The 12,254-nt window shown below is 38.2% G+C and overlaps 1 protein-coding gene across 9 annotated transcripts in view; it reads left to right on the plus strand.

Annotated features, from left to right (window-relative positions):
* ZC3H7B (zinc finger CCCH-type containing 7B) overlaps positions 1–12,254 on the plus strand; it is a 67,272-nt gene that overhangs the window by 16,103 nt on the left and 38,915 nt on the right. For 7 of the 9 annotated variants that reach the window (XM_039335552.1, XM_039335551.1, XM_039335549.1 and 4 more), the window contains exons 5-7: positions 633–791; positions 10,629–10,709; positions 11,007–11,066. In XM_039335552.1, coding sequence (XP_039191486.1) covers positions 633–791; positions 10,629–10,709; positions 11,007–11,066 — 300 coding nt within the window. The remainder of the gene's footprint in view (positions 1–632; positions 792–10,628; positions 10,710–11,006; positions 11,067–12,254) is intronic. The other 2 variants (XM_039335553.1, XM_039335556.1) reach the window with 1 other exon arrangement.

Genomic DNA, 12,254 nt, shown 5'->3' on the forward strand with positions numbered 1-12,254 from the left:
CCCTCTGCCCGTGCCCTGCAGTATCAACTGTGCATGATCGGGCGTGAGGGCAGAGTTTTGTCTATGCTACCTGGCTGCCATGTCCTTGGCTGTGCTGCTCCGCGTGGGCCACACTTGAGGGCGACTCTCTTCCAGGGGAGCTGCTAGTGAGGAGGGGGTTGCGGGAGGAGGCAAGACTGGGCCAACAGCATGTGTGCCCACAGAGAGGGCACCGAGTGCTGCCTCTGGCACCCATGCCATAGGTTTGCCACCATTGGTCTATACCAGGGGTAGGCAACCTTGGCTCTTTTATGACTCATGGACTTTAACTCCCAGAATTCCTGAACCAGCTCTTTTATGACTCATGGACTTTAACTCCCAGAATTCCTGAACCAACTCTATACAGTCCTCGACTTATTCATTTAGGAATCATATGAAGTTAAAATGGCAATCAAAAAAGTGACTTCTGGCCATTTTTCACACTTATGACTGTTGCAGCATCCCCATGACCATGTGATCAAAATTTGGATCCTTGGCAACTGGTTCATACTTAAGAATGATGTTGCAGTGTCATGTGTTCCCCTTTTGCAAGCTTCTGACGAGTTCTGTTTGTGTTAAAATTCTCATGATCACATTTATTAATTTTCTAAAAGGGCTTACATGAAAAAGCTTTAGAAGACAGTGAGAAGGCTCTGGGATTCAACAAGGAGAACATCCGTGCTCTTTTTCGGAAGGCCCGCTGCTTAAGTGAGCTAGGAAGACACAAGGAAGCTTATGAATGTAACAGCCGCTGTTTGCTCTCACTCCCACATGTAAGTGGTAATTTCCTCTTTTCTAAATATTTTGTATTATTAATAGAAAATTAGGTAAATGTTTTAAATGACTAAAATGATATTAGAGTTGTAGCATATTTTACAGGTAGTCCATTAGTTTCAACAGCATTTGCAACTAGAATTGCCATTGCTAAGTGATGTGGTTGTAAAGCACAATATCATGTGACTGCCTCACTAACAATGGCACTCTGGATAGTCTCATTTGTAACCAAAAGACATACGAGTCATTAAGTGAAAAGGAGGGAGGGAGTCAAAGACGAGTGTGGAAAGGAAGAGGAGGCCCAGCACAGGCTGGGTGAACTCAGGGAGGCTGGGAAAAAGGGTGCGGGGCATGTACCTGTATGCAAGTGCAGGGAGGCAAAGGGAAGGAAGGTGCTGGGGGCTATATGTCTATGCGAGCCCATGGAGGCAGGAAAGGAGGCCACTGGTGGGCGGGTGCCTATGTGTGAACATGGGGAAACTAGAGAAGGAGGGCACTGGAGGGTACAAGTGGATGCAGAAGGAAGAAGGGTACAGTGTGTGTATGTGAAAGGCTGGTGGGAAGGCTTACTTAAGTGACTGGTGATCTTCCCTTTGTCTTTCCCATTGGCTTTACTTGTGGAAAACCAGAGAATGTTGGCAACGGCTATCACATGACTGTGGGATGCTGCAAAGAGTCATGAGTGCACGTTGATTATCAAGTGCTTTGTTCACAAGACTGCTGATGCACTGCAACAGCTGGAACTTTGATGTTTTTTTGTTCAGTGGTCATGTGATCATCATTTGTAGTCTTCACTGCCGGTTTCCAATAAGCAAAGTCAATGGGGAAATTGGCAGGGGGTTGTAAGCGGTAAACCCAGGGCCTCAGGAAGCTGCATCTGGACAGTCTTCACTTAATGATGGCGACTGGCACTGCTGGAACTGCAGTCATGAAACATCATGCCTTATAACTTCATTACTTAGCAATAGAGTTTCTGGTCCCAGTTACTGTTGCATTAGCAAATGTATTGTAAATATTTACAACAATATTACATCCTTTATCTCTGCAGTACTAAGTTACAAAAGTTGAAATCTGGTTCTAATGAATAAACTCTGTGTGATCACGATTACACTTCATATTGATATATGATATATAATGCAATATTTGGAGCAAAAAATCTGTTGATGTACCATTATAACTTTTATACTTGTTATTAATTTCTGATTAATTTTACAGTGTGGCAGAATTTATTTCACAAGAATGGAAAGATTTTTTTTTCCTTGTGATAAAAAAGAGTTCAGTTGAATTGAAAGAGCAAAGGATAGAACAATTCAAAAGTAGGCAAAACTTGTTTCACTGTGTATGAAGTTGCTATGGGCTTTCTTAAAAGAAAAATCATAATTATTGCAAATAATACAAGATTAAATTATTTACTTTTTGGACTTTTCACTGCCGATAAAATAGATGACAACAGTTTTGTATTATCTGTGACTACTGTATCTGGAAATACTGATAGTCCTTAACTTACATCCACAATTGGAACCAGAATTTCATTGCTAAGCAAGGCAGTTAACTGAGTCTCACCCAATTTTACAACCTTTTTTGCTATGGTTGTTAAGTGAATAATGCATTTGTTAAGCAAATCCAGCTTTCCCCCCATTGACTTTGCTTGTTAGAAGCTGACTGATAAGGTTACAAATGGCAATAACATAATTTTAGGACACTTCAGTCATTGTAAAGACCTGCTTGCCAAGCACCTGAATTTTGATCACACACCTTTGGAAATACTGCAATGGTTATAAGTTTTGGATTGATCTAAGTCAGGGCTTTTCAACTGGTGGTACGCATACCACCTGTGGTACATTGGCACCTGGCAGGTGGTACGCGACCATCCTAAAGAAGTAGCGGGGGAGGGGAATGAGCTGAGCCAGCGGCAGCACTGCACAAGCCTGAGTCAGAGACAGCTGGAGCTGCAGGGCTGTCAGGGCTTAGCAGAAGCACCAGGATCAGCGCTGGACTCCAGCTGATTGGTGCTTCTTTGGGACTCAGGGGAAGCTCCAAGATCAGTGCTGCTTTCCAGCTGATCAACGCTTCTTTGGGGCTCAGGAAAGCGCCAGGATCTGCTGAGCCCTGACAGCCCCGAAGAAGTGCTGATCATCTGGAAAGTGGCACTGATCCTAGTGTTTCTGCTGAGCCCTGACAGCCCCGAAGAAGCGCTGATCAGCTGGAGCCCTGCCCCTACTCTGAAGAGGGCAGATCTCCATCCCCAGCCCAGCAGGGGTCTTCCTGCTGCACCATTGTAGACAAAGGGGGGGCTCCAGTGAGGAGGAGGTGGAGGAAGAGGATTTAGCAAGCTTAACAACTGGACTGGGGATCCCCCTCAAAATAAACATGCTTCATGGAACTTCCGGTGGTTAGCGTCGATGATGGCGGCTACATTGTAGCCGTCCTCCTGGGACAGCGTGAGAACCGCGGAGTACAGCAGTCACCAGCTGTCCCGCGGCTCGAAATCTCCCTCCCGGGCGAAGGGAGGGGGGAGAGAACCACCCGAATAGAGGTAGAGCATCTCAAACCCCCCAGGGATTTTTTTGGGGGAAGTAGAAAGAGAGCTCCCTCGGAGTTCGGGTTGCCTCCGCCTCCCAGCTGTCTTTGTTTCCTCTGGGAACAGAGTGAAACGCCGCTACCATCTCCGCGTTTAAAGGGATAGGGTGAGTGATTTTTTTTTATATAAAGCGGACAGAGCTGGATAAAGGATTTGACTTACTGAGTTTTATTTGTTTTTCAGTTTAGGTTGATCTTTTTCTTTTTGTTTTTTTTGTTTGTGTGGAGAGTGAAAGTAAAATGGCGATTTGAAAGTTTTTTTCGGGGAAAAAGAAAGTGAGTCAAATGGAACGTTATGGACTATATAGCTTTTTCTTTTTAAACTTTTTCCTCTTTTTCTGAAGGTGGTTTTGTGTTTTTGAAATATCTTTTAAACTCTCCTTTGTTTTTTTTAATTCTTTGAGGATTTTTTTATATAAAGTGGAAATAAGAAAAAAAAATTTTTTAAAAAAAAATGACTTCAAAAAGGCAAGCAGCTTCTACAGTTCCTAAGGTGGCTTCTTCTCCTGCGATTTTATCGGTACAACAACCTAAAGCTACACCACCATCTTCTCCTTCTCTGCCAGTAATATCTGTACAAGATATGAAAGATATAATGGGAAATGCAGTCACTCAAATCAGAGGGGAAATGAAGGAGCTTCTAGATCAGAATAAAACTGAAATTAGAGGGGAAGTGAAGAATCTGTTGGAGCAGAATAACACTATTTTGAGGCAAGATATAGTTATGGCTCTATCAGGACTTGCTTCTGTGGTTGAGAAGCTTGACTCTAGAGTCGAAGAGGTTGCAGATAAGGTTGACATCTTGGAAGATAAGTTTGAAGGCATGGAAAAAAAGATAGAAATTTCACAGGATGACATTGTTATGTCTCAGTACAGGGAGATGGAATATGCTTTAAGAATTAGGGGTCTGAAAGAAGATATGCAGCAAGATCTGAGAGAGATTGTGGTAAATGACTTTGCTGTTATTTTGAATAGGGAGAAAGAGGAAATACGCAGAGAGGTTGAAAAATTATTTAGAGTTAATTCCTGGATTGCAAAACAGAGAAATTTACCAAGAGATGTGGTGATTTATTTTGGAAAGAGATCTCTGCGTAATGAAATCATACAAGCCTTTTATAATAAGAGATTCCAGATTGCTGCTCAAGATGTTATTATTTTAAAGGAGATCCCATCTAAAATTCTAAGAAAGAGAAAAGATTTTGCTTTCTTATCCAATGAACTTAAAAAAAGAATGATGCCATTCAGATGGGAGATTCCGATGGATATTGTTCTGAGCCATGCGGGGATGCGTTATAGACTTAATACAGTCACTAAAGCAAAGGAGTTTTACAATTCGGTCCTGGGAGCAGGCTCACCATCATCTATGATGCAGAAAGTTCTGGATGGTAAAGAGGTTGAACAGCAGTCTGAAGGACTAGGTGTGATGGCGGTTGGAGAGTCACAGTCGGAGTGGTCCCGACAAGCAGAGATTAAAGAGCAAAGAATGACCCGTGCAGCGCATAGACACAAGGAAAAGGAACAACAGAGGAAAGAGGATAAAGAATCTCTTCAAGAAAGTGCTTCGTTGCCGGTGGGAGGAGCAAGACCTAAGAGTTCTGCGGCACATTCTTCAATGGCAGATCTTCAAGCAGTCTTCTCCAGGCTTCTGGTTAAGGGAGATGGTAAAGCTCCTGACTTGGAATGTTAACGGCCTTAATTCCCCCCAGAAGAGAAAGAAAATCTTTCATTATTTAAAGCAACATAATAATGATATTATTTGTTTGCAGGAAACACATATTATAGCTAAAGATCAAAAATATTTAGTCAATGCTCGTTTGGGATCTCATTTTGTATCTTCTGCTCCTGGGAAAAAAGGGGGCGTAGTTATTTATATCAAGCAAAACTTATCAGCCTGTTTGGTAGAATTTGATCTTCAAGGGAGATATGTTATGATTGAAGTTGGTTTATATGGTAAGAAAATACTTATAGTGGGATTGTACGCACCAAACCAACAACAGGAACAATTTTATAGATTGTTACATCAGAAATTAACTTTGTTGGACTATAGATCTGTGATATTAATGGGTGATTGGAATGGTGTGTTAGATACACAAAGAGACAAAAAAGGATCTTCTACTTCTTTTAAACAGGCTAAATTACCTAAAGCTTTTTTTGATTTGAAAGAGGACTGGGAACTACGAGACTACTGGCGTGAACGCAATCAGGAGGAGAGAGACTTTACTTTCTTTTCAGATAGACATCAATCCTTTTCAAGAATTGACTTTTTTTTATTACAACTGATTTATATTTTAGGGTAAAGAATGTTAAAATTTTTCCTAGGACATTGACGGATCATAGTCCAGTCTGGATGGAGTTGGTTGATGGAAGAGAGGAGAGGAGATCATGGAGGATGAATGAAAATTTATTTAGACAAGAAAAGAATGTTCAAAAATTAAAGGAGCATTTAAAGGATTATTTTGTTTTAAATATGTATAAGGGAACTTCAGTGTCAATGGTATGGGATGCAGGCAAAGCCTTTATGCGTGGGATTTTGATACAAATGAATAATGCTCATAGACAAAAGCAGATTCAGAAACGTAAGGAATTGGAAGATGAGATTAAATCAAAAGAAAAAATTTTGATCTCAAATCCCACAGATGAAAAGGTTAAAGAATCTATAAAATTGCTTAAAACACAATTTAATATGTTGATGGCTGATCAAACTGCAACTAACTTATTGTATATCAAACAAAATACATTTTGCAATGCTAATAAACCAGGGAGATGGTTGGCTTATCAATTAAGAAAGAAACAGAGACAGAGAATTATAGATAAAATAAATTATAATGGTAAATTAGTATATCATAAGGATTTGATTAAGATTATTATCAAAAATTATATAAGAGTACTAAAATACAGGTTTTAGATATAGATAATTATTTAAATGAAGCCAACTTCCCTAAATTAACAGAAGATCAGAAACAAGAAATTAATGGTTTAGTTACTAGTGAGGAAATTGAGACAGTGATTAAAGAATTAAAATGAGGTAAAGCACCGGGTATGGATGGTTTGACATCTGTTTGTTATAAAACTTTGGTACAAGAGATGATTCAACCTTTAAGAGAGCTTTTTAACAATATATTACAGGGTTTAGAGATTCCCCCGTCATGGGGTAGAGCTTTTATATCTTTAATCCCAAAAGAAGATCAAGATATTACTTTACCAAAGAATTACAGATCTATATCTCTTTTAAATGTAGATTATAAGATTTTTGCAAAAATTTTGGCTAATAGGCTTATGAGGGTTTTGCATCAGGTTATACATAAGGATCAAACGGGTTTTATAACTAGAAGGTACATGAAGAATAATGTTAGACAAATTATTAATTTATTAGAATACTTAGACAAAAATAATCAAGTTCCTGCAGGATTGATATTTCTAGATGCTGAAAAAGCTTTTGATCAACTGAATTGGCAATTTATGTTAAGATTAATTGAGAAAATGAACTTTGGAGAAATAAATTTACAAGCTCTTGGTCTTATTTATCAAAAACAAACGGCACAACTTATTGTTAATGGGGGTTTATCAGAGGTTTTTACAATAGAAAAGGGGACTAGACAGGGATGTCCATTGTCACCACTGCTGTTTGTTTTAACTTTGGAAATATTGTTGATTAAAATTCGAGAATCACAGGAAATAAAAGGAACAGAAGTTAATAAAAAAGAATATAAATTAAGAGCTTTTGCAGATGACTTGGTGGTCACCCTGTCCCAACCTACTTATTCTGTAGTAGAGCTATTACAATTGATATACCAATATGGACGGGTTTCGGGTTTTAAAATTAACAACAATAAGACTAAAATATTACCTAAAAATATGACCAATTTGGATAAGCAGACTTTGGTTAAGTTGACAGATTTTGAGGTTGTTGATAAGGTAAAATATTTGGGGGTTATTTTATCTGTTTCTAATGCAAAATTGTACAAAAATAATTATGAAAGGTTATGGGTCAGGATACAAAGAGATTTGAAAAATTGGGAGAAATTGCAATTATTCCTTTTGGGAAAAATTGCGGTGATTAAAATGAATGTTTTGCCAAAGTTCCTTTTTTTGTTTCAAATGATACCTATTTTAAAGAATGAGATTAATTTAAATGAATGGCAGAAAGGTATCAATAAGTTCATTTGGGCGGGGAAAAAACCAAGAGTAAAACTTAAAATAATACAAGACATTCGTGAGAGAGGTGGACTCAAGGTACTGAATTTGAAATTGTACTATGATGCGGTGGTTTTAACATTAATTAGTGATTGGGTTAATCTAACAAATGTAGAAATACTCCTCTTGGAGGGTTAGGATTTACTTTTTGGATGGCATGCCTATTTAATTTTTAATAAAAAAGTTGATAGGGTTTTTAAATCTCATATTATAAGGATTTCTCTATTTCGGGTTTGGAGGAAATATTACAGAAGTGATTTTAAAATCCCATTATGGGCTGTACCTTGGCATGCGATAGAGGGGATAAGGAGAGGAGTTAAGATGGATGGTGTTTCTTATGCACAATTACTTAGATGGGATGGTAAAAACTGGCAGTTAAAATCTTTGGAAAACCTAGCACAAGAAAATATTATATATTCATGGTTTCAGTATAGACAAATAGTGGATAGATGGAAGTTAGATTGTAATGTGGGTTTACTTAGAGAAGATGAAAATTTTCTTAAACAAGTAAATTTTCTTAAACAAGACGAACTCATATTAAGAGAATTTATGGGGTGCTAGTAGAATTGGATTCAGAGGCAGAATTAATTAAAGAATGTATGATCAAATGGGCACAAAATTTTGGTGAACCAGTTCTACTAGATACCTGGGAAATTATTTGGGTGAGGAATGTCAAATTTACACAAGCCCAGAATTTAAGGGATAATTTTTATAAAATGTTTTACAGATGGCACCTTGATCCACAAAAAATGTCTTGTATGTATCCTGACTTACAGCCTAAATGTTTGGATGCTACTTACTATCATATTTGGTGGTCGTGTAAAAATATAAAAGCCTTTTGGATTAAGATATGGTGGAATATTCAAAGGATTTTTAGAAGGAGGGTAAAATTTACCCCACAATTGTTTTTATTAGGTATTGTTACCGATTGTGATATTAAAGAGACTACATTGATGTTAAATTTAATTACAGCCGCAAGGCTGCTAGTAGGGCAATGTTGGAAGAAGGAATCTCTGCCTACTTTGCAAGAGTGGTTTTTTAAAGTTTCTTACTTGGCGGAAATGGCAAAGATTTCGGCTTTCTTGAAGGATCAATCGCAGGAGAAGTATTTTGCGGTATGGAAAAAATGGATAGATTTTATACAATATAAGTTGGATATTAAAAAATACTATTTAGCTTTTCAATAACTTATATTTAAAATTGAAAATATTTTATAGATTTTATTTCTTTTTTTATTTTTATTTTTTATTTTTATTATACTTTCTTTTATCTTTTTCTTTTTTCTTTTTCTTCTTTTTTCTTTCAAGTATTATTCTTTTGGTAGTTATGTTTTCTTATACATATATTATTGTTAATTATCTTATACTTTGTTTAATTAATGTATTTAGTATTCAGATTTATTTATGGTTTATACTTTCTTTTAGATTATTTGAAGAAATTTTAATTAAGCCTATGTTCAGCTCTGGGAAGGTAGGGGGAGGGAATGGGAGGGTTGGGGAGGTTTGGGGATGGGTTGTTTTGTTTTTGTAAAATTTTAAAAACTTAATAAATATTTACAATATAAAAAAAAAATAAACGTGCTTCATGGGTAACCTCCCAGCACACAGAAATGACCAAAACCTGCTACATCCACCCAGCAAAACTTGGCTTTCTTTCATTGTAATTCAGAAGGGAGGAACGGGAGGATTCGGGGGGGGGGTTGTGTTTGTTTCAAAGGAAAGGAATGAAGGGATTTAGGTCTGCGGCGGGGGGGAGGTGCAGCAGGCGAACGGTGATGGCGTGCGGCTTCTGGTGTTGGGGAGGCAGTCTTTTTAAAAGAGCAAAATGAAGCAAAAAATAAAAATCCCCCACTCCACCCCCAAGAGCTGGATGCGGATGTGATTTTTTTTTTTTTTCTTGTTCAGAAGAGACACTCTTCTGTTTTAACCTTTTTTCCTGGTCGTTTTTCGGAGTTTTCATTCTTTCGTGAGAGGGCAGCATTTGGGGGGGGAGGTGAAGCTGTCCCTTCCTCTCCGCCCCCCCCCCAAGCCACCAGCCAAGCAAGACCTCCTTCTCATTGGAGCCTCCCTTTGTCTGCAACAGTGGGCAGGAAGACCCCTGCCAGGCTGGGGGTGATGGGGACCTGTCCTCTGCGGAGTATGGGCAGGGTTACTGTGCTCCCTGTCAGTCAGGTTTGATTTTCTTTCTTTGCCCCCCCTCTCCTGCCTGTTGCCACCCAAGAGCTGTTTTAAAGTTAGGGAATCTTTGGGGGATAGCCAACTAGCTCCCCAACATGCCACCCATGCCCCCCACTCCAAAGCCCCTGCAATCACCTATCAGCTTCTTTGAGTCAACCAGGAGAGAAGGGGATAGAACAGTGCAAAGATTAATGTCAGAGAGAGAGGCACAAGTTTCCCATTAAAAGTGTGGTAAGTGGGTATACAGATAGTCCTCAACCTACAACCACAATTGAGCCCAAAATTTATGTTGCTAAGTGATAATTTGTTAAATGAGTTTTGTCCTATTTTATGACTTTTCTTGCCACATTTGTTAAGCGAATCACGCAGTTGTTAAATTAGTAATACAGTTGTTAAGTGAATCTAGTTTCCCCATTGACTTTGCTTGTCAGAAGGTTGCACAAGGGGATCATGTGACCCTGGGACACTGTGACCATCATAAATATGAATCAGTTGCCAAGCATCTGAATGTAAATCACAAGACCCTGGGGATGCTGCAACAATCATAAGTGTGAAAAGGGGTCATAAGTCACTTTTTTCAGTGCCATTGTAACTTCAAACAGTCACTAAGCGAACTGTTGTAAGTCGAGGACTACCTGTACTTTATCACTTTTTTCCTCTTTTTTGGGGGGGGGGGGTCATCAAGTTTTTGACATCTTGCTAGGCGACTGGTGGTACTTGGATATTGATATATCCTAAAGATGGTATAGTGGGTGAAAAGGTTGAAAAGCCCTGATCTAAGTCACTTACTGGTTGTAAGTTGCCATTGCAACTTGGAATGGTCATGAAATGAATAATTGTAAATTGAGGATTATATGTAATCTGTAATTGCTTTCTCTACTGAAGGATGAAAGTGTGGTCCAGTTGGGTCAGGACCTTGCACAGAAGCTGGGATTAAGAGTCCGGAAAGCATATAAGAGGCCTCAGGTATGATATTTGCATCCAACCTTATTTCCCATGACAGTGCACATATTTTTATTTTTCCTCCCAATCCTGAAACTTGAATCTTTTATATCATTTTATACCTACAGAGTCCAATATTAGCTGAAATTATTTGATGTGTATTGAAAGGTCATGCATAGTCAGTATATAAGGGCACAGCCAAACTTGGCTACCTGTATATCTTATATAGTTTTCCCTTATTAAAGCTGACGTTTCTTTGAAAATATGTCACTTATCATTCTAAGTGTCTTTAAGTGTCTGTTACTTCCTCTCTCTTTGCAGCAGGATTCAGAAACATTTTGTGTATTGAGTAATGGCCTGACATCTGCCTTACCAAATCAGGTATATCTTTACTGTTTAAACAGCTTCAGTGGAATTGATATAATGGATGACATGTTTTCCTGATTGTATGAACATAATTTGTTATGGGGCGTTCTTAATTAAAAATGTGGATTAAAAAAGACAAGAGGTAGATAGAGCAAAATGTTGTGTTGATGAAGTGCTGCATCACCCATCTGAAGAGCATTTTAATGTTCCCCTTTAGAAGTATGCAGTTAGTGAAAGTTTCCAGACGTCCTTGTGGACAAGAATCTCAGAGGGAGAGTGAGCTATGTTTATTTTTTATTTATTTAAAACAATTATATGTCCACTCATTTTAAAAGCAGTCTTTGGGTAACTCACAACCAACTATACATAACTGTGTATATCTGCATTTCAATTTTCTAAATAATTTCTGATCATTTTTAAATTTTAAAAAATTATTAAAAGTGAAGGTATTTAAGAGATGGATAACACCATCTCAGTTTTTATAAAATTAACTCTGCCTATATGATTTGAACAAAAAAAATATCCTTTTAAGAGCTGGCTTTTTGCTTTTCACTTTTTCTGAAAAATAAGCTTCAAGTACAATTCTTGATGACTGTAGGTAGTTCTTGACTTATGACCATTCAGTTGGCACTGACAAAAATGACTTATAACCGGTTCTTGCACTTAACGACTGTCACAACATCCTTGCGGTCACATGATCAAAATTCAGATGGCAGCTGGCAACTGCCTCATCCTGGGGTAACATGATTGTCCTTTGCAACCTTTCCAGGGAGCTTCCGGCAAACAAATTCATTGAGAGAAGCCAGATTCACATAATGACCAGGGTGATTTGATTAACAACCACAGCAAAAAAGGGTATAGATCAGACAGGACTCATGTAATGACTGCATCACTTAGCAACTGAATTTCTGGTCCCATTTCTGGTCATAGGTTGAGGGCTACCTATAGATCTTATAGTGATAGAGTGATTTGGGAAGAATTGATTTCTCCTAATGTTTTTAATGAGAATTTGTTATGATTATTTAAGGCTTGTTTTCAAGGCACAGTCTAGAAATACATGAACAGCAGTTGACTAGATTTGAGTTTTAATGGGAAATCTTTGAGAACTGGGTATCTGCTGCCCTGAATGAAAGATGGGTAAAGTGAAATAGTAAAATAGACTAAAATTTGTAACAGTAAACTGGTCTTGAAGCCCACTTAGTT

This window comes from Crotalus tigris, unplaced genomic scaffold (genome assembly GCF_016545835.1).
Source record: "Crotalus tigris isolate CLP2741 ecotype Arizona unplaced genomic scaffold, ASM1654583v1 scf7180000017644.4837335, whole genome shotgun sequence".
NCBI classification, from domain to species: domain Eukaryota; kingdom Metazoa; phylum Chordata; class Lepidosauria; order Squamata; family Viperidae; genus Crotalus; species Crotalus tigris.